General features: G+C 40.5%; 1 protein-coding gene across 4 annotated transcripts in view; it reads right to left on the reverse strand.

Annotated features, from left to right (window-relative positions):
* The window catches only part of KIF13A (kinesin family member 13A), a 117320-nt gene that overhangs the window by 71763 nt on the left and 21500 nt on the right, over positions 1-24057 (reverse strand). For all 4 annotated transcript variants that reach the window (XM_068160837.1, XM_068160835.1, XM_068160836.1 and 1 more), the window contains exon 3: positions 10-22. In XM_068160837.1, coding sequence (XP_068016938.1) covers positions 10-22 — 13 coding nt within the window. The remainder of the gene's footprint in view (positions 1-9; positions 23-24057) is intronic.

Consider the following 24057-nt stretch of genomic DNA (forward strand, 5'->3'; position numbering starts at 1 on the left):
AATACTTACCTTAGGTGGTTTTCTAGATGATTGGCAATAAAAACATCGGCAATGATGAGGTGGTCAGACACAGCATTCACATAAAGGGAAGGGAGCAAAGAAAAAGAAAAGAAACCAAGTCAGTTACACATCATTACTGCAATCTGAACTTTTTTGTAATCCACAATGTATTTAAGAACACACAGAAGGCACTTACCTGATACACCAGATTTTTAACCAGTAATTACCTAATTACTAATACAGCCTCACCAGGAAAAAAAATAAATAAAATGACAGCTTTCTTATAGGTATAAAAATCCAACAGCAGTGAGTTCCAGAAGGAAGACAAGCATTTGTTTTGTCATGAAAGTCAAAAGACTACCCATTTTTATGGCAAACAAGCCAGCCTGCATATTGGCAGACCAAGGTGCCTGGGAGAATAGAATAGAATAGAATAGAATAGAATAGAATAGAATAGAATAGAATAGAATAGAATAGAATAGAATAGAATAGAATAGAATAGAATAGAATAGAATAGAATAGAATAGAATAGAATAGAATAGAATAGACCAGGTTGGAAAAGACCTTTGAGATCATTGAGTCCAACCTATCATCCAACACTATCTAATCAACTAAACCATGGCACCAAGCACCCCATCAAGTCTCCTCCTACACACCTGCAGTGATGGTGACTCCACCACGAAGCCCCACTGACTTCAGCAGTGCTACATATGGAACACCAAGGTAAGAGTCAAACATATGTTACTTGTAGAGAATTAGGAAGAAAAACAAACCTGTGTTTTCCCTACCCACAGAAAGCCTACACTGAATATATAGGAAGCCAACACCATAACATACACCAACGAATTGTCAGAAATAAAACAGAGATGGCAACCCCCTAAACTAAAGACACCAGCTCAGAATACTTTAGCTTGTCCTTAAATGTTTTTATGTTTATGCTGACAGCCATATGGCCACATAGTAAATTAAGTATGTTTGAGATGTTTTGGTGGGATTAGTTTTCGGGGAGATTGCTGCCCCATCTCACTTTGCAGCCCTATGTTCACTAACCCATTGCAGCCCAAGGTTTAGTTTCAAGTGGGATTGCTACCCCGTCTCACTGTGCAGCCCTATGCCCATTAACCCACTGCAGCCCAATCCAAGGAAAGAAGTGATATTATGGTGCAGAATTAGACTGTCTTAGGACATTCATGAGAACTACAACATCAGATGGATGTTTAAATTTTGTATTGAAATAAGACTGAAGCGATGCACTTAAACTTCCACTTGTTCTTCACTATAAGGGAAACAAAGCACACAAATGTGAATGAAGAGTAAAAACACAAGCAGAAAGGTCTACAGATAAAACAGCAGGTAGCATAGTAAGATTTGTAAGATAAGGATGAGGATGAAAGGTCTCTACCTATCCAGCAACAGATACAGTACACAAAATTCAAAGATATAAACAGGCCACAGTCTCAGTGCAGAAACACATCAGACCAAGCCATGCTTTCATCCACCAGACTACACACAAACTCCACCAAGTCAGAAGGGAAAAATCCCAACACTTTGAGCAGTTTACCTAGCAACCCACAATATAAGTGCTCAGCAAAAAGAGCTGAAGAGATGCAAATCCTCAAATAGATCTTTCGCAATCTTTTCTGCCTACTCTCAGCGCGTACCTCAGATGACATGTCTGCCTAAACCAGAAGTTACATGGTTGGTACACAGCACTGGGATGATGCAAACCTATTTGCCTCTGAGCCAAACTACTCGTTCCAGTTTTACCCCTTCATTAATGGTGGCTACACAGCTACGATTTGTAGGTAACTTGTACAGTAGGTAACTACGATTTGTAGCTCAGAACTTGTGCAGAGTGCATGCTAAGTACAAAATATTTGAGGTATAACTAAACGTTTTTCACTTTGATCACTTTGATCACTTTTTCACTTTGATCAGTTTTCAAATGTGATGAAAGTCCAGCAGTATCAGCCTGTCTAGTCAGAGACCCAGCTTTAAACTTCCAATTTCTACTTGGAAGAGAATTTCTTATAGAAGGAAGTCATCAAAGATTGATTTATTTTTTTTTAAGCTTCTACACACACTCATATCTTGAAAATAATTCCAGAAGGCTCAAGCTTTCCTAGGGAATTCCTGATAGACTGCTGTACAGCCTCAGCAGAAATCCTACACAGTTAAATATAAGTAAAAATCAAAAGAAAGTTTATCAACTGGTTGGGGTTTTTTTTTTGCCCAGAGATCATTCTTGTAAGACCCACCTGCTACAGGGTGTCACTGAAGTAAACAAATGGCTTGACACATTTCTTCAGATATTTACCTAAGCAATGTAAAGCACTACCTTTTATGAAGTTTCCTCTTAATTTTCCCATTTTAAGTAAAGCTTAATAGCAACTTTGTTAACCACTGGTGGACACCAGGGTTTCTCAGATAGCAGCAAGATGTTCATCAGTGATCCTGGATTTCAGAGCACGAGCTGCTGCAGCTTTCTACCTCATCTTCCATCCTGCTGCTCCAAACTCTTTGGCTGTTAAGACCAAGCTAACACCTGCTCACACCTCTAGCAGCAACATGATCAAAGCCCTCTGGAATATGTCAGCTACATTAGATCACAGGGTACATTTTTTTTAAGCCATTTGGACCTTGCAGCTAACCTATTCACTGCAACCATTATCCTGGCAATGATTCAGATGGAGACACTCCAAAATACTTTCTTCAATCAAAAGATCAAAAGACTCACACTAATAACTAAAGAACTGTTTATAGTTTACCAGAAATCACATCTACAGCAGCTTAAAGCTGTGCTATAAAACCTCCATTAGCCTCAGTTAATTTTTCACACAGGTTCTTGGCTTTGGTTTGAGGGTTGTAATGTTTGAGAGTTTTACACATGTGCACTTCATGGTTTCTTGACTTTCCCAGAAACCAGCAGCTTTCAGCTTCATAAATTATTGGATTTGTTTCAATTTTTACCAAACATTAATCATACAAATGTGCTAATTCAGTGCCACAGCTGACACTGGCTGGGTGGGTAGGCATGGATAACAGATCACAGAGATACAACAGTAAGAATTTTTATTTCCCAGAATTTTTATTTCCATGTCTACTCATCCATGATGCCAACAACAATGAGCAGGTATACCTCCTGAAAGACAACAAAATCTCTAGGTGGACAGCTCAGTGTAACAGCAGATTTGGGTTAACATGAGGAAGGGTATTATCTGCACACCCAGAAGGAACACTTTTTCTCACATGCCTAGAACTCAAACCCAAAGGAAATACTGTCAAGAGCCTGAAAAATATTCTCACAGGTCAGAGAAAAAGTATACATTTCCATGTCCACAAAACCTGCTGCACTTCTGAACTTCCTCCTGTCTCTGTCTTTAAGCCATCATGGCTTTAGTAAAATATCAACAGAACAATTTTCTAACTTTCCTGAGCTGTGTGTCTGCTGAGGGTACCTACTCAGGCTTTGTCTTTCACAACAGTACTCAGCCTCTCCTGTCCTGCTTGGCAATCACAACTGCAGCATGCAGCTACCTCACTTTTATCAGAGAAAACCAATTTCTAGAAAGCTTTGTGCTAATGCATACTTCCCCCCCCCACACACACTGTCTCTTGCTAAATCCTTCTCACATTTACTTAACAGTTTCATGAAATACCAGTTTCCATGTTCTGTGGTAGCACATGAATGAGAACTCTTCCTGAACTGCATCCACCTTTGTTCTTTACCACCTAACCATAACAGCAAAGTTTGTTGTTTTTTTCTCTTTTTTCTTCAAACTGGTGACACTATTTCACAGGAGTCTCCCTTTGCCATGCAAAAAGTTGCTATCAGTTGTCATTGACTAGAAAACTAGTCCAATGTAACTGAAATTCCTAAACTCTCCTGGTATTTAAACAGTGTGAATCCTTGATTCAGGATTTGGTGCTTTTCCTTACATGAGGTTCTTCTGAAGTTTGTGAGACTGCTTTCAGCAATACCCAAGAAGTGGCTTATTCATTCCAGATCTTTTCTCTGGGTCATTGTCTTGGGCCTACAGGAAGGCTGGGGAAGGACTTCTCAGGATCTCAGGTAGTGATAGGACTAGGGGGAATGGAATGAAGTTGGAGGCGGGGAGATTCAGGCTGGATGTGAGGAGGAGGTTCTTCACCATGAGAGTGGTGAAGCCCTGGAATGGGTTGTCCAGGGTGGTGGTCGAGGCCCCATCCCTGGAGGTGTTTAAGACCAGGCTGGATGAGGCTCTGGCCAGCCTGATCTAGTGTGGGGTGTCCCTGCCCATGGCAGGAGGGTTGGAACTAGATGATCCTCGTGGTCCCTTCCAACCCTGACTGATACTATGATACTATGAAAGTGTGTACATGATCAGTACCCAGAAGTACACAATAATGTCCCCTCAAAGACTCAAACTTTTTCAGCAGTACATCTTTTTTGTGACCTTTAGTGAATATTCTAGCATTCCCAACCAAATGTCACTTCTACCAGAAGGAAAACCATTTTATACCTCAAAAGGACTTGAAAGCATTTTTCACTCAGTCAGTATAAAGGGGGTCCATCATCCAACCATTGCCCAGTCAAAAAAGTCACCTTCGGTAGGGACAAGGTACATTTCAAAACAAGAACGTGGATGTAAAACCAGGTGCTCCACATTGAAGCAGACAGAGGAATGAGGCATCTGTGAAAAACAGGTCTCAGGATTCTTCGAAACTACATCCACACATCTCCTTTCATCTTCATTGGCTCTAAGAGGCCAAGGAGGTCACAATTATACTATAATTATTTCACATTTTGGAATGTATTGAGTTGATTCTTTTCCTTTGTCATAGTCAGTTAATGAAAATGAAGCAATCATAACCAGGTATGTTATGTAACCACAAACAGTATCTATAGCAGATGATGAGCAAACCACAGGGCTCTGTTGCTTGTTCTTCTACACCAGAAATCATTATCTAAGACACTGAGTCTGAAATAGCTTTTTGCTCTCACCACACTTGCAACCACAGTAAATTAATGGTACTCACTGCTTTCCCAAATATATGACTAAGTGTTTAGATGTAGAGGCTACATAGTTATTGGTGTGTTCCTTAGGATCATTGGTCAAAAGTATTAGCATAAGCAACTATCAACATGCTAGAAAAAGGGGAGAACTCTTCAAGCTTCTATATGATGAACTGAAAAACAGAAAGATGAGCAAATTGAAAGGATCATCCTGATAGATCAAAATAATAGTTTCACATTCCACTGCTCCAGCATCTCTGTAATCTAAAGCCCCGCTGTTCAAAACAAATAGTCTGGTATTTTTTGAGAGTTTTAATATTTATTTTTTCCAGTCAGGCTGAGGATATCACCAGTAGCATGTGTCTGCTTCACTTAAGGGCAGAGTGCAAGGGAGCAAACCAGTGGTAGGACCATCATAAACTGCCTTTACTGGATTGAAGCAGCTGCATTCTTTGTCCATGTACATCAGGCTTCCAGAGTGGCTGTAGCAGAGAGAGCAGACAGCACTTCCACCTGCAAAAACGTAAATAATGTAGAGGCAAAGGGATCACATTTCTCCTATCTTTCACAGTAAGATCACACACCTCTAGGACCCTTCCTTGCCTCATGGTTTATCACTGCAGGCTGGTACTTGCAGCCTTGATACCAAGCATCTTAAAAAGCATGTCTATACATTATTAATAGACACTGCACTACTTAACAATGGCACTGAGCTAAGAAAAACATCACAGTCTGCCACAGTAACAGTTTTCAGTGACCATGTCCTGCAAACTACTGGCAGCAGCACATCATTTTCCCTATGAAGTACACAGAAAAAGGACATTTATTTCACCATTTCCCCCAAAGAATCTAAGGAGCAGGGGCAATGTCCTTAAAGCAACTGCATCCCACCTTTCTGCTTGGCACCTCCTGCAGAGCTGACTAATGAAGTTGGTATCACAATTCAATACCCTGATTCCTGGAAGAGTTACTTTGCATACTGTATGAGTGCACAAACATAGATAATTAGTTCTTTTATATTCTTGCATAAGGTGGGCATCACATGCCCTGTATCTGTTTAATCCTCCTACCCAGCAGAAGCCTGTTCTATAGACAAAACAATGCTCTGAAGAACAGCAAAATAAAAATATTTCAACAAGTAAAGCAATTTGAGCAAGTGTCTGTGTAAGACAGCAGTTGATCATAATCTGAAACACTACCAGAAACAGAGGCATACTGTAAAATACATTGGTTTCCCACACTTTATGGAAACCATGCATCAAGGAGCTGTGCTGCTCACTGCAAACCTACCACATGCAAAGTGTCAGACACTGAGGTCAAAGGACAAATATTACAGTGGAAGTTAAACACGACATTACAGTAGCAGAGTGATTTCCATAGCTCAAAAGAAGCCTAGAAAATGCCTGGATATTTCACCATAACCAAGTTTCACTCCAGGAACTTAAGTTAATTGACTACAGCAGTGATGAACTACCAAACAAGCTCATAAAAGTAAGTGAAAGGCGTTATGTTCTGACATTTACAAGATGACAAAACAACAAATGCCCTGCAACACCACTAGTCCCCAACCTACCTTCACTCCCAAGTTCTGACTGTTTTCACTGCCCAAGGCATTATTATTGCAGTGCCAGCTACTTGTTGATGTGAAGTTCAAGTGGTTCTAATCTTTAAACAGAAGCTTTGGCGTTCATGTAAAAACAACTTCTGACGGCCCAAGAAAGGATTGAAACCTGTCCTACATGCAGCAGCAAGCCACTTTGCAAGCTAGGATTAGCTTAGAAAAGTCACCACCCATAAACAGAAAGATTAATCTATCATTTTAGGGGACACAGTCTATCATATTAGAGGACACAGTTTCAGGCTGCACCAGGGGAGGTTTAGGCTGGAGGTTAGGAGGAAGTTTTACACAGAGAGAGTGATTGCCCATTGGAATGGGCTGCCCAAGGAGGTGGTGGAGTCACCATCAGTGGAGGTGTTCAGGAGGAGACTTGATAGGGTGCTTGGTTGCATGGTTTAGTTGGTTGGGTGGTGTTGGATGATGGGTTGGACACAATGATCTTGAAGGTCTCGTCCAACCTGGTGTGGTCTGGTCTGGTCTGGTCTGGTGTGGTCTATTCTATTCTATTCTATTCTATTCTATTCTATTCTATTCTATTCTGATAGAAAGATCACTAAAGGAAAACCCCACATAGAATTCTTTCCACCCTGTCACATAAGGAAGGTTTCAAATGAAATAAATAAATCCTATTTCAGTTAATTTGTTTAGTGTTATTAAAAAGGCAAAACCTAAAATTGTAATTCTGCTCAGCAATGAAATAGCTCTAGCTCAACCCTGCCAACTGAGATCCCATCCAGAACTGCCATGTTAACAAACCTGTTTTCCCCCAAGTATTTCATCACTCATTCATAGCTTACCCAATATTCTACTTACTGCAATGAAAACCTGCTGCACCTCTTAGAGGTACAGCATAACCACTATACAAGCTTGTTCTCACTAACATCCAGTTAGCATCATAAGAAAAAACAAACAAACAAACAAACAAACAAAACCCCAAACCACACAACAAAACCACATCAGGCAAAGCACTGCAAACCTACCTAATAATTCCTACTAATGAAGTTATGCTATAAAGTAGTTGTGAACCTTTTAAAAGGGCATCTTTTCCCCTCCTTTTCAATAAAACTGACTACAAAGAATGTAAACAAGGCTTTTTATTAAATAATCACTTTTTTTTTACAAATTAATCAAGATGAGGAATAGAGGTAGGGGGGAAAGAATCCAGACTGAACACAAGAACTATCAGCTCTTAATTCAGTCTTAAATAAATTATTCTTAGCCTGTATACAACAAAAGTGCTGTCAGGGCAAATATCCTATAGTTACAGAAAGTATGTGGAGACACATTCTAGAATTATTCATAAAATTACTGTGGCATTTATTAAGCACCCATTATTCTGTTGCTTTTATTACTAGTACTTTCAAGGGGAAAACCACCCATTAACTGGCATTCCAGTTCTGTGCATAAACTCCATAGAGACTCACACCAAACCAACCAGTCCCTTGGGTTAGTTACTCCCAGCTATTAACTACCTCTTAAGTCTCTGATGTCAGTGGAAAATGTTCCCTTTCAAAGTTACTGCTCCTTAGGAGTTTTTTTCCAGGAATGCTGCCTGTAAGGACTATCTAAACATTAGGCTACAGTGAAGATCTACCCATTGCTCAGACAGTGCTCAAAGCTATTTGAAAAACACCCTGCTATTTTACCACTATATACATTATTTATTGCAAGATAAATTAGCTTCGACAGCACTCAAAGGAAATTTGATAAGCAACCTAAAATTGAATTTCATTTATGAAATGCTAGTTTTCCTGTTCAAAACCCCGCTGTTACAATTTGCTGTAGATGGTTTGAAGGTTAAAAATTGTTCTATTAGCAGCTTCCTTGTAAAGAATGGAATCTCTGGTCAGTGGAAACACTATGCACGCTGAAGAACTAAACCATAGGTGTTAAGTGAGTTGAAGCTTGGCTGCAACACCTTACTTTGATCAGTTAACAGTGAAAAGAAGGGAGGAAAAAAAGAACAGGAACATAAAAGAAATGCTCCTGTCTGCCTAGAGCTAAGTGTCTTCTTTGTTAAATCAGGACAATGATACAGGTGACAAGTCTCTGAAGATGTGTTCTGGCTGGACAACAGACATGAATCTCCAAGTCTCCCTGTCACATTCCTTTATCACAAGAGGGAAAATAATCATTCAAATTTCATCTACTCTATGCTACTAATGAGGTTCCAAGAGAGACACTAATTGGGCTTGGCACTTCCGCCTTCCACACAACTCTGCAAATGGATGTTAGCATTCTTTACACATAAGTGTCATATGAAAAAGTTGTCTGGGACTCAGCAACAGTCACAGCTTGCTATCTGCATTTCAACCTAGTATGTGGTTTTTGTGCCATGAACATAAAAAGGAACTTATCAGGTGGATTTTTCACCTGAGGGCTTCGGACAGAAGTTTAGATTGCCTTTCTGGTAGATACCAGGGATATAAGGGCTGAACACCTTGTTATAGAACACATACTATAGAACAGGCTCCTCCTTCCCATGAGAGCCATGAATTTGAGACAATTTGTATAAATATTACATTACTTTCAGCCACAAGCATTTCCTTTTCCGACAGCAAAGCTTGCAGGCAGGATCTCTGTAGCAGGCATTATGTCATCTATGTAAACACAGGATCACAGGATGTTAGGGACCTCCAAAGGTCATCGAGTCCAATAAATATGCACTTGCTGGTAGTGACAACCACCTCCTCACCTTGTGCCATATGCCAAGACACAAATAAGATGAGCGACAAACACTTTGTGCAACCGCTACAACTAGCAATGTGCAAAAAATAAACAAGATCCCTACATTTTCCTGGACTGAAAACTGAAGTACACACTGCTTATGTGCCACAAAACAGGAAATATTTACACCTGCAGCAGGAGTAAGAGCCTAACACCTTTGCAGGAGTAAAATACCCAAGGATCATCTTGCGACTGGAACAGATGATGGTAACAGATCACAAATTAAAAGACCCAAATGATATTTGAGTTCAGCATTCAGCACATTGTTTTTTCTAGACCTAGCTGAATCCTAAATGGTTGCATTCACCTTCTTAAAGAACTCTGGGTTTACATGATGGAGAATAACAGAACCAGGAGAGGCTGAGAATTGGCACTGCTCAGCCTGGAAAGGCTCAAGGGGATCTCTCATCAGTTTGTACTGAATATCTGAAGAAAGGGTGTAAAGGGGACAGAGTCAGGCTCTTCCCAGTGATGCCCAGCAATAGAAAGCAATGAGCACAGACTGAAACATAGGATCCTTATGAACATCAGAAAACACTTTCACAGTGAGGGTGACCAAACACTGGCAGAGAATGCCCAGGGAAGTTGGGGAGTCTCCCCCCTTGGAGATATTCAGAAGCCAGCTAGGCATGATTTAGGGCAACTGGCTCTAAGTAGCCCTGCTTGAGCAAGGGGGATTGGACCAGATTACAGGATGGTAGGGGTTGGAAGGGACCCCTGCAGATCCTCTAGTCAAAACAACCTCTGGGCATCCCTTCCTACAGCAACCACTCTGTGCAAAATGCCAATTTTTACATTTTTTGGGGTTGTTTTGTGAGATACTGTGGCATAGACTACCATGAACATTAGTAGATGAGATGATCTGCAAGAGTAGTGATTCAGGAATATGTGACCATTACTATTATCCTAGAATCATAGCAATTAAAGTTAAAAAAAATAAACTAAAAATCCTTATATGATGTGCTCCCCACACTGATCCATATGCATCAGTTTCACAGAAAGAAATTTTCAACAGGAAATAGAGGATTCATGGCAGCCCAGCAACCTTCAGTGCAATTTCACACCTAGTGAAATTTCTTTGTTTCCTAGAAGACAGTCAGTAAGCCCATCAAGTGACATTATCAGGCAAGGACTGGCATCCAGGTTTGACCTATTGATCTTCAATCAGTGACCTCGGGTAGTACTCCTTCAACATCACAGTAGCAGTTTTTCATTTGCTCTCGCAGATAAACGGGGTTTAATATTTTCTTTACTTTTAAGCAGATGGCCAGGGTCATCTGGCTCACAGTTCACAGGGGTGTTACAAGATTAGTTACACATGCTACATGTTTACCTGGACCGTCTAGGCCCCAAGCAATGTCCAGGTTTGCACATTCAGAGGTGCTTAGACCATTGCCTGGGGTTTGTCCCTTCAGGACACTCAGCACCATATCTGCATGGGTTTTTGAACACTTCCAGGGTCAATGATTGCTCCTGTTCCCTGGACAGCTTGTTTCAGTGCTCAACCACTCTTTCAGTGAACAACTTTTTTCTAATATCCAGTCTAAATCCCTGGAGCAACTAGAGACTATTTCCTTTCATCATGTTCCTTGTTACCTGGGAGAAGAGACCAACCTCCACTTTGCTACAGCCTCCTTTCTGGGACGGTCTTCCCACAGCCTGCTTTTCTCCAGGCTAAACAACCCCATTCCCCACAGCTGCTCCTCCTAAGACTTGTGTTTTAGACCCTTCACCAGCTTCATTGCCCATCTTTGGACACAAGCATTAATTTAGAAGAGTAATGGTATCACCAGGTCAGAAGAACACCAAGAATGCAGTTTTAGTAAGCATTACAAGACAGTATGAGAGAAACAGAAATTATCTCAGATTTCCTAGACACTGATGGCATTTAAGAAAGTCCAGAAAGAGAGCACAGTATTATGGTGCACAAGTCATTAACATGACCAAATAAATGCCTAAGAACTGAAATGCATTTTCATCTTCCTGAAAAGATGAGAACAAACCAAAATTAGTTATGTCTAGATCACACCTGCCAATATACATTAATTGGTTGGATAAAAGGCAATAAAACAGAGCAACGATTTCCAGGTCATATAGTCTGCATCTGTCACGGGCAACAAGGCCATGAAGTCCTCTGAGATGGAATCAGAACAATTCAAAGTCAGTTACATTATTCTGCCTCATGAAAGGCTCTTCTTTCTCTTGATATCCAGAAAACTTTCCCAATTTTTGATACTGAAGAAATTCAATCTCCTTTGTTTGTTCTTGTATCAGCATTTCCCTGTCATTTAAAACCTCACTCCAACTCAGCTTGCTGCAAACACTCTCATGTGTTACTCTGCCCTCCTAGCTCTAAGTACCCTTTCATGCAGGTTCTGCAGTCCTGTAGTTATGGTAACTTCAAACCAATTTGAATGAGTGTTTCTTAAACATAGCAAATCTAAAACATAGAGAATATTCCAAAAGAGGTTCTACCAAGTGTCTTTTGCAATGGCATGGTTCCACATTGTGTCCACACTGCACTGCTTAGGAACCAACATCTGCACTTAAGCAGTTTGGAAAATATGATTGTTCATAGAAACAAAAATTTTTTTTTGCATAGAAAGCTGTTGTGGTTTAACCAAAACAAAAGCAGAACTCTTTCTAGTCTTTGCTATAGTCTGACAGTGCTCTACAGGCTCAGGGCTTCTGTAGTTTGCAAAGGGATAAATTATGACTAATCTCAGTTTGCATTTGAGATCAGAATGAAAAGAGGAGCGAAGAGCAATAGAAATTGCTGCATTTTTCAAAGCTGAAGAACTATTTTAGCTAGCAAATTCTTTCAGAGAACATCTCAGAAACAGAGAAGGGAAAACTTTGAAAGCAAAGTTCTGTAATTCACATTAGATTGCAGGTGAAATAGTTTTATCTCGGCATTAGATGAGGGAGGAGGAAAAACAGGGTTCCATCTGTGTACACTATTTCAGATCTGAGGCAGAATGAGTAAGCTTCAGACTAACAGACACTGGCAAAGGTTGTCCAAAAAACATTTCACTGTTACTGTTCAAAAGACAAAGGCAGTTTTAGAAGTTTCTGCTCTTCTCCATCTTCCTGATCCCAGCTCCATGACACAATCTCTCACATTCAGATGTGCCTCTGCCAGATAAATGTGGGTGAAGGGAAGTCAGAGTGTCGAGGTGAGCATTAGTTTGCTTTGCCATTCTTTATTTTAAGAATGTCTTTGCTGACTTGGTTTACAGAACCAGAAAGCAGCTGTACCCATGCAGGGAATGTACACTGAACCCAGGGAGAAAGAGGTCAAGTTGTACTGACTGCTAGGCCACTGGTGTATCACAGAAGGTGCAGATCCTGCACCCTTCAAACAAGCCACGTAACTAAGATGGTAGAAAACCCAGCAGCAGTTTAGTGCAGCTGCAGAACACAGGCTTGCCCACTAGTCAGGAGCAACCAGAAACGTAAGACAACTGGTATGTTGGAGTTTCATGATCTTTGATGATTTTTTTTCCCTCATATTATTTGACCTGTATTTTCCCTCATACTATTTTACCATTTTTTAAAATCACACAGACTTTTAAAAGCAACAGCATCTTGTGACAAAGTCCACAGTTTAATTAGGGGTATATCTCTGTATTGTTCTGAACCTGTACAATCATAGGCAGTAAACCATTATTCCTGCTGTTCATAGATGTACAGGTCTCTAACCATACCTCTTTCCCCTCCTCAGACCAAAGACTTCTCACTTGGTTAATGGTTCATCAGGTAAAAGTGGTCTGTAATATCACCACCCTTACTGCCATTTTCTACTTCTTCCTAGTTCAGCACACCTTTTTGAGACAGGAGGGCCAGAATAAAACCCAGCAGTCAAAATCACTTTGCAGCTGCTCCATCATTCCCATCTCTGTCCCAGCATGCTTCTCCACCAGGTCATTAACAGTCCCTTGCTGTTCTTCATTGATTTTCTGAGCACTAAGCTGACGTTACCCTTGAACAAGCATAATTTCAAGAAGATTCTCCCAAGAACAAGGAGAGCAGAAACCACATGTGGGTATACAAGGTCAGAAGAGTTTTGTGTTTCACAGAAAGTTTCATGTACCCTTTTATCAGCCGGCCACAACCTGCCTGACAGTCCTCCCACAACTTTCGGTGGCTGCCACACTAACAGCAGCATAGTGCTGCTAATACGTTCCCTCATAGCAGCATTCACCTTCTCCAGTTCACTTACAAAAGAAGAAATACCAGACCAAGCAGAGACCTCCTCAGGGCTCCACACAAGATGTACAGGGGTGGGGGAGAAGATTTTAGTTGGACAAGTGGCTTACTCCGCCCAAGCACGTGATTTTTATTGGCTTCCTTTGTACACTAAAAAGTCACATCACCTCCTGGTTGTTTGTTTCGGGGATCCCACACTCAAACCCCCTTGCAAAATTATTTCATTAATTTCAAGCCTGATCTAGTTGGAGGTGTCCCTGATGAGTGTAGTGGGTTGGACAAGATGACCTTTCCAACCTGATGCTATCTGTGAAGTATAATGAATAAATTACTCAACCTTAGGCAAGCAGAAGAGAAAGATTCATTCTTCTTTCAAGAAGAAAATGGTAAACAGTGGTCAACTTCCCAGGTATCTGGTGGTAGGTACCATAAGTGGATAGTGCTTGTTATTTCTAACCTTTACCTCACAGGATCTATTGCAACAACATAAGCACAAGTGAGCAGAAATCCTTGCATATGCAGCTGAAGTTATAACGGGCCACAGATGCACCAGCATTCCCTCACCTGAAATCAGCAGGCAAAGACCTCACAGTAACAGCTCTGTGGACTCATGCTCTGCACAAGCACCACCTTTCTGTCCCCTAAGCATGCTACTTTAGAGAACCACCTTTCTCTTTGATCATAGAAGAGATGTGGAAAGAGCAACCATAAAACAGTCTATTAAAAATCTGCCTTGACAAGCAGCACTGTCATAGTGGTGTGATGCTGAACAAATGAGAATGAAGGCCCAAGATGCTGCTCTGCACATCTGTAGTCGGGAGAAATCTTCACAAAGGCAAATGTAAAAGCCTGGGCCTAATAAAAATAAATAAAACCTTTCTTAAAGTACTACATTCACTGTTGTCCTCTAAAAAAAACTGTTCAATGTTGCAACAACACACTGCTCAGAGAGTACTGTGTCCAGTTCTGGAGCCCCTATTACAAGAGGGATGTGGAGGTACTGGAACGTGTCCAGAGAAGGGCCACAAGGATGATCAGAGGGCTGGAGCACCTCTCCTATGAGGACAGACTGAAGGAGTTGGGGCTGTTCAGTCTGCAGAAGAGAAGGCTCCGAGGTGACCTAATTGTGGCTTTCCAGTATCTGAAGGGGCTCTACAGGAAGGCTGGGGAAGGACTTCTCAGGATCTCAGGTAGTGATAGGACTAGGGGGAATGGAATGAAGCTGGAGGTGGGGAGATTCAGGCTAGATGTGAGGAGGAGGATCTTCACCATGAGAGTGGTGAAGCCCTGGAATGGGTTGTCCAGGGAGGTGGTCGAGGCCCCGTCCCTGGAGGTGTTTAAGACCAGGCTGGATGAGGCTCTGGCCAGGCTGATCTAGTGTGGGGTGTCCCTGCCCATGGCAGGGGGGTTGGAACTAGATGATCCTTGTGGTCCCTTCCAACCCTGACTGATACTATGATACTATGAATATGGGCAAGACTCTACTTATAGCCAGTGGGAAACACATCTTTTGAGCGGCTGAACATTTAGAAGGAGTGTTATTAGTAAATGCACATTTTTGGTTTTAAAATTGGGTGAACTTTTAAAGCTGCTTGTGGAGCTTTACAAAAAACAAGACAGGAGATTCCACAAAAATGTTCAACTCCTCCCTCCCCATTGTTTGTCACTGAGATTAATTTTGCAATAAAGCCAATTTTTTTAAAACCAGAAAGTGATCAAATTCCAAAAGCTGACTGGTAGGACTTCTCAAAAATTAAACTAAACTTAAGAAAGCCCAGGTCCCTTTGCTTGTAAAGCCCAGGTGTAAATGCAAGGAAGTGCCCTTTGTTATACACAGCTGCTTCTTCACCCTTGCTGGGCTGTAAATTAAGGTGGTGAAACGGTATTTGAGAATAAAACTGAAGGGTCAGTAAACACAGAAGATGCAAAATTCAGTCCTGAACACTCTACTAGACAGACAGAGGGAAGACTTACCTCACATAACCAAAGATCAGGATCCTGAGAAGCAAGCAATTTAAATTATTTCAGAAAAGAGGACAGAAAAGTTACAGGACAGGTAGAAGAGACAGAAAAATTCTATTAAGCAGCCAACAACAACCAAAATCAGGTACTCTCTTCCTGCCAGCTTCATTATTTTTTACTCTTCCTTTTCTACTCCACACAAATGAGGGTGTTTTGTTTTCTTAATCACTGTGCTAAAGAACTGGAGAGAACCTAAGGTAATAAAGCTAAAGAGCATAGAAACAAAATGCTGTCTGATTGCCAACAATCATTTTGGCCTGTATTTTCAACAGAGCCTAACCTTGCTCCAAACCACTTTGTGCCTTAGACGTTTTGGATTGAACTCCACTGTACTAGAGTGACCTCACATAAAAGCTGCAACACAAGTTCCAGTCTTCTGTCTATTCTTTGACCGTTTTTCCATGGATACTTTTCAGATCCTGTTTTAACTTCCATGTGTTTTAATATTTGTTGTAGCAACGTGATAGTGAAATATACAAGTCAGTAGAATTGCACAGCGCTTTCAAAAATAGGAAAGGAGCATTTATTCCACTCGCAGAAGAGGTACATCCTCTACCTCCAAGCCAAGCTTTATGCTAGGCACTAGGTATACAGCTTGGAAATAGAACTGTATGATGGAAACGGTGAGAAAGTCTTTGCCATAGCATCGCTGGCAATATAAATACCCAAGATTACAAACAATATCATGTGAGCATTCCAGGCCGGTCTATAAATAGCAATTCAGAAAAAAACCTGGTCTCTCACAACTACAGTGCCTCAGTACAATCTGGATCTGCTAAAAATACCAGCTTAAATGTGTTCAGTAACAGCATGCAATGAAAATAGGTCTGTCTGAATTTTGTGAATTGGGTAGCTGTTTACACATCTGCCCTCATTTATGAAACTGAGAATAATTCACAGCACTACTGTGATGGATTTGTGACTGAACAAATGTACCCTTAGCATGTGAGTGTTACCTGCATTTGATTTACCCAGGAATGTACAGAGTGGCAATACTTTCCTTGTTAATGAAGTCCTAATTCAGAACTTCTTCAGTTGTCTTGGTATTGTGATCAGAATTTGATTCAGAAATTACTTCGGGATTTCAGCAACAAAAGCAAAGAGACACATGATCCCCCAGAGATTAAATGCTCATTGATATCTACCTACACAGATTACGTGCAATCAGAGAAAACAATTGCTTTGTACAAGAAAATATACTGCTTTAATACATTTAATTGGGGTTTTTCAGACAAAAAGATAACTGAACAACAGATTCACGTTAATGGTTACAGGGTGTACTTATACAATAGAGGGAGTGGACACATTCCTCAGGTAGCAGATCAGTAGTATGCAAGGTTTCAGCAACAACCAGAACTTCCTGAGAGATAATGGAAAAGATAACTCATGTGTTACTCAGGATAGGCTTACTCATTTTGCTTTGTCACAAAAGGAAGGTGTTAAGACACTGCTAGGGAAGAAAATGTCAATTTACTTCTAAGTATTAATGACTTTGAAGTTGATCTATGTCTGCAAATGTAGATTTTAGCAACTTACATGGATACAGTCAAATAAAAAAAGTCTTTGCAGCATGCACCTCACTTGCATTCTATACTTCTGCCACTGCTGTCACACTATCTCACAGGTCTACTACTGTAACAAATCAGTGACAATAATGAAGTCGAATGAAGCAGATAAGAAAACCAAGAGGGATTTAAGTGTACTTAAAATTCATTATCTTAATTTGTCATGGCACCTATCAAGCTGCTCCTGGGAGCAGCATGACTGAAATCAGTTCTCCTTGTATGCATGTCACTCAGCTTCGTCATTATCTTTAAAGTCTTAATGAAAATGCCAAGCCCTTTTAAACTTGTGCAGTCCTATTACAGACTTCGCCTTCAGAGAGAAGCGGTAGCAGCAAGGAGTGCTCCTAGTAACAACGCAGACGAGCACATCCCTCAGTGAGCAGCCCCTTTATTGGAAGGCCTGGGACAAGGACAGGCTGCCACAGCTCAGAAACAGTTCTGGGGAGATGCCCAGCAAAGCATCAGCATGGGACCAGCAGCACACTGTGCTGCTGCAGAAACCAGTGAGTAACCCAGACCTGCAGATGAGAATCAGTGGGATGGTCAGGGCTAATTAGCCAGACATCCAACCAACACTGCACATGCACCATTGTACCATGGAGTGGTGGCACCCCCACAGAGCTACTTGATCGCCTCTTGTTCTCCTCCTTCCTCTCACCTACAAGCAAGAATCACTGATGTGACTCCAAACCATTATACATTTTTGAATGCAAGCAGTATGGGTAGAAGGGTTTGCTGTTTAGAAAGCTAGAGACTGGCTGAGATTCAGCAAGCAGCTTCCATAGAGTTACTGGTGAAAAAAGACAGGGGCAGGTCTAGGAAACCTTAACTCTGTATTGTACTTTTTTGAGTCATTAGTAAGTTTTATTTACTTATCATACAGCATCAGAGACTTAAACTTACCAGACAAGAAATTAAGTATGAACTAAGAAAAAAATTATAGGTAAGCTCAAAAGACAGGGAAATGCCTTTAGAGCAGTAACAGTGCTGAACCAGCACCAAGTAATGTTGCAGCATCCTGGGAAATTTTTTATTATCTTCTGCTATTTCAGTTACAGACCTGCTTCAGAAGCGAGAATATCACACAGGTAGCAGACATAAACAGAAAATAATCCCAGATATAATTGGAAACTAAAGCATTCTCACGGTTTAAGACAACTAATTAAGGCTCTGCGAGGGACAAAGATATAAGTGTAAATACTAATTGGTTCTTTTCACAGATCCATGCACAGCTTTTAATAGAGTCTAGAACAGTTATGCTTATAACTACATCAGTTGATTACAGATTCTGTTTAAAGGCAAAAAAGTAGCTATTTCAAATTACAGATCTTATTCCTGACTAGCAGGACAGATCTGTGTCCTGTTACCAAAAAAAGGTGCTTGAAATACAGAGAATGTATGTGAGACAGTTTCAGTTTCCAAGTTGCATGTTGAAACAGGAATGTGTTCTTTTGTTCTATTTTTTTTCCCCTCATTTAATCATAATGAAGTCAGTTGTGACATTACAACGGTTTCCAGAGCAACAGTCCAGTCAGATGTGATGAACAGAAGATAAGGGTGTGCACAGGAGAGCTCTGTAACCCACCAGTGATCTTGGTGGGAAATTCAGCACAAATCTGTGTAGGCCAAAGAAGCGATTGGATCTGTCCTCTTCTATGTGCACAGACAAAGGGTCATAAAATGGCATCAGATTTTAGATTGAAATTGAAGAAATACAAGGTGAAGGAGTGTTTTCCCCCCAAAATATCTGGAAAGGGTGCATACATCATCTGGTCTGTTCTGACAAGGGGAAACATGTAATGTATAAAAACAAAGCAGAAAAAGCTACTGTAACACATTTCTTATGGTTGCAATGACATGAATGATAATCCAATAGCTGGCTTGTCTCATCCTTCACTATTTGGCTGCCAGGTCTCCCAAGAACTTAAAGACTTAATGCTTTATGAATCTTGAGCAGAAAGGTGAAGGTCTAACTCATAAGCCTTGACTAAGTTAGATGTATATACAAACCAGACACTGTCAGAAACAAGCGAAACAGATTATTTGGCCTTGAAAGGCAGAAACTTAAGTATGAGAAATGCAGCCTGAATTCATCCAGAGATATACTTAGTCCCATTATCTACAGACAAATCACCTTCAGGAGTTTCACAAGGTGTCTGCAATCTTTCAAAACTGAGATGGAAATGTCATGGGTTAACAGACTCATGTGTCTGTGTCCTGAGGCATGTTACATGTGTATATATATATACACACACACTACATATTAATGACTCACCCACAGCAGAAACAACATGAAAACAGCAGAGTCAGCATCATTTAAATATGTGAGGCACAGGAGTTTTTTTCTTTCTTATACTGTACTAATATCTCACAGATTATATTTTCCCAGTCTTCCTCAGAAAAACAGTGATAGAAACATGCTGTCATAATCTCCATCAAAGCATGCATCCTCCTCCTGAAAGAACACTCCCAAACAAGCATGTGAAGGAACCATTATCAGCAAAAGCAATTGTTTCCTTATTGGCATCGTCTAACTATTGGCATGAAAGCTAACCAGGAATCCTGCTTCAAAAGCAAACTAGTCCTTGAATAGTCCTCCAGACCTTTTGTTCCCATGAGAGCTTTATACTTCAGGTCAAGCATAACACTGAATTATGGTAAAAGGGAAGCTCTGTGGAAATGGAGCAAAGCTGTGAAAAAAAAGCGTTCTGATTAAGACCTCTCTAAACAAGTGATATAATTCAAGGTTATTTGCTATGCTAATTAAAAGCCGGGGCGGGGGGGGGAAAGAGAAGTGATTGTTAATGTCTCTGTTTAAAAAGGAGAGAGAAAGACAACAGACGACTTCAGGAAAGTATCCAGATTCTGAATAGTACAATAGATTATTTCTGCTTTTGATGGCACTTCTACCATATTGTGCAGCCTTCCAGTGTAGACAGACCCCATATAAACCCACAGACTGCAAATTTCAGATCCCAAATCAGGATGAATTTAAAGTCATATCGACTTCACGTCATTTTTTGAAGTCCCATATCAAATGGACATTTTCAGATAAATAACTACAATAGACAAATGACAGCAGTCCTGGGAAACTTGGTCACTAATTTTCCAAAGAAGGAATAAAATCCATCCAGTGCTAGTCCTAGGGAGTAGTTTAGTATGTGTGAAGTTAAACCTATTGTTACTGCAATACGAGTAGCTAGCTCCTAGTTAAGCTTTCAGAGAGGCACGTAAGGAAGTGACTGCAAGAGTGATTTTTGGAAACACATTTTAATTTGGGAAGGCAGTAGCAGGGAAAAGAATACCAGAAAACAAGTGTGAAGTAGTTGCTTCCAACTAACTGAACAGCTTAGAAGTCTGTTGGGGGTTTTGTTTGATTTTTGTTTTCCCCCAAACTTAAAATTTCTCTAAGCTTGTTTTCAGAAGAATTATGGGGCTCATTTGAAGAGCTGTCTCAAAAGAGTTTTTCTTAGAGGTCTCCTCATCACTCAGTAAAAACTCATTCTAGAAACATATCTCACATGAAGGGGGGAAAAAAAAAGAGACAAAAAAGTCACATACAGAAAGTGTGTTCTATCCAGACTATCCTTTAGCAATTGGCCAGTTCCCATCGTGCTTTCATGGTCAGATTCAAGTTGCTCCCCAGAAAGCCACAGTGAAATATATCCCAGGCTTCCCTCAATAGGAGATTACGGCTCTCACACCTCACCCTGGTGCCAACACTTGGCACAGCCTGGAACATAAAACCAAAGTCAGAATTTAATCCCTGCACACTAACTCTCCTCCAGAAGGGAGGCACAACACAGCAATATTTGTCAGAGCCTTGAGTATCCCTCTCACACAAAAGCAGACACCTGCACACAGACTACCTTCATCCTCTTTCACTGCCAACAGCAACACTGTATTAACAGTGGGAGAATTGCTAACAATTCTCAAACACCTCAACTTGAGAAATACTCTTCCAAGATGTCATCTGAGCCATTAACATCTTATGTGAGCAACTGTAATTCAAAGCCATTATATATGCTCATTTCCTTTCATCTCTAGGGTGGCATGAGATGCTAGAACTTCTGAACGCTGCCCTACAGCAAGGGAAGGCTCAATGACTCTGGCAAGAAACAATGAAAAAGCCCATCTTTGCTTTCCAAATCTTGCTCAATTGTTTCCTTCACCCACATCCTGTAAACTCCATAGTTGAAGTCCTTATTTACTAGTTCCTTCTCCACGCTGTAACTAAAAAATAGTTAAGTCTAGAGGCTTGTTTTCTGTAACAAGTTACTACTCTTCCTGTGCTATCCACTTTTTGTACCTCTTTAACATTACATTTATTATTCACTTTTCAAAGACAGCAGAAAAGAATCTTTTCTTGTGCAGCTGTCTCACCATCAAGCATGAAAAGTTATTTGAACTGATGGTATTACCTATAGGTCTAAAACAATGCTGAACAGAAATACTAAGGTTCTAAATAAGAGAAAGATACAAAACAGAGAACACAACCCCCTGAAACTTACGAAGAGCATAAAGCATGAGTAAAAAGGGATTTCTCATGCCTTGGGGGTGGGGAGAAATGGGATAAACTTCAAAAACACAAACACACAAGCAGATGTGTTTCTTCAGAGAACACATTTCAAATGCTTCTGCGCTCAGGGAAAGCCAAAACAGACAAATTACTTTTATGAACCTTCTTTGAGTGTTTTTTGTTGTTGCCGTTGTGTTTTCAGGGTTTTGGTTTTGGGATTTTTTGCAAAACAATTCCTGGAGAGCTTTTTAAAGCCATCTCTTCTTCATTGCTGCAAATTACTTCCATAATCTCAGAAAATTGTGATAAGGGATTTACAGTAGTTTTCCCTTCCCAATAGAAACCCGTGCTTTCTGACCCAATTCCAACTAAATCACCTCATCTAAGCTTCAATTTGTATCAGAGGATTTTTTTCTTCCAACGCTGAACACTGACCATTCTATTTGCAACCGCCTGCAAAACCTCTCCTGTGTGAGATGCTGTCTCTATTCTCCACCTCTGACACAAGCTGAGGAAACAGGAAACATTTCCCAACAATTCAGTTGCCCTTTCTTCCTCCAAATCCCAGACACAGATTATTCTAATTTCCTGTAACTGCACATACACACCATCTGATCCATTATACCTTGTCTCTTTGCAAATACTTCACTTGTCTTCTTGAAGCAAGTTCATTATTTATTAATAGGTGCTTTTCTTAACATCAAAGATGTCCATAATAATGAAGTTCACAGAAATGTAACATTGCTTGCTTCTCAATAAATGCTAGCAAAGACCCATGACAGGGAGGTTGAATTAGATGATCTCTAAGATCTTTTCCAGCCTAAGCTGCTCTATGATTCCAAGCCATTACTTGGGATCTCTGTTTAACAATCCTCTGTGCTTATAACAGGCCAGCCATTTATCTTTGCCCTGTGTAGAAACTATTGCTACCTTCTGTGCTGCCTCCAGCTGGTATAAGACTAATGTAAAATTCAGCTAGCTGCTTTGAGCTGCTTATTCATCTGGCAATAATAAAAGTCATGCTCATTAACAACAGCCTTGCATAGCAAAGTTCCTATTTATCTCAGAGAAAGGACTAAACACCTCTGTGAGCCTTTTCACCGTTAAAAGAAATTTACATGGCACTTGTTTTTAATAACAATCTCCAAAAGCATGACAATTACTTTTTTTCCCCAAAACATGTCTAACAACTAAGCTAAAACTGCTTAAAAAAAATAAAAGCTGCTACACCAAGGCAAGATGGTGTTTCATGTGCCCCAATTGAAATAAATTTAGAATAGCATAGAACAGAATAAACCAGGTTGAAAGAGACCTTCAAGATCATCATGTCCAACCTATCATCCAACAACACCTATCAACTAAACCGTGCAACCAAGTACCCTATCAAGTCTCCTCCTGAACATCTCCAATGATGGTGACTCCACCACCTCCCTGGGCAGCTCATTCCAATGGGCAATCACTCTGTGTAGAATTTCCTCCTAACCTCCAGCCTAAACCTCCCCTAGTGCAGCTTGAGATTGTGTCCCCTTGTTCTGGTGCTGGTTGTCTGGGAAAAGAGACCGACCTCCACCGGTCTACAACCTCCCTTAAGGTAGTTGCAGAGAGCAATAAGGTCACCCCTGAGTCTCCTCCTCTTCAGGCTAAGCAAGCCCAGCTCCCTCAGACTGTCCTCATAGGGCTTGTGTTCCAAACCAACTTTGTTGCCCTTTTCTGGACACGCTCCACCAAGTCAACATCTTTCCTAAACTGAGGCATCCCTAACCTCAGAGGCATCCCTAATGCTTCAAGAGGCCAAAGAATGAGCACCCCTGAAGCAAGCGTTCAAGAAACAGTTTTTCTATCTCTCAAACAATATTTAATTGAACACTGACTAAGATTTTACATGCCCATTTATATCTTAAACAGAGAAAATGCAACCTACTGGAGAACACTCAAGCAACTAATCTCCTGAAACACACATTGGGGAATTTTATGTTTCCCTACTTGCAAATTGCAGAATTCTGAGAGTATGATCTGGGAGATACTAAAAATTAAATTCTGCCATAATCTTCTGAAACATCTATGTGCAGTAGAAATTCTTTTGTGAACTTTTACCAGCTCTTGACTATCATGCTCCCCCAGAAATATGCACCTCGTCTTCTTCACCTACAGATTTTGTAAGATATTCTCTTCATGCATCTTATAATCCATAGCTGTTCTACATTTTAATAATAATAATAATAATAATAATAATAATAATAATAATAATAATAATAATAATAATAATAATAATAGGAAGGTTGGAAGAGACCTTCAAGATCATCGTGCTTTGTCCTTCTGCAGCTTCTGTCCAAAACAGTACTTGTCTCAGAGTGGTCAACCTTCTTCTGCCTGCATAAAGAGTCAAAACTGCAAGAAATTT

Source organism: Melanerpes formicivorus, unplaced genomic scaffold, assembly GCF_026170545.1.
Source record: "Melanerpes formicivorus ecotype bairdi unplaced genomic scaffold, bMelFor1.0.p_v2 SCAF_53, whole genome shotgun sequence".
Lineage (NCBI taxonomy): Eukaryota > Metazoa > Chordata > Aves > Piciformes > Picidae > Melanerpes > Melanerpes formicivorus.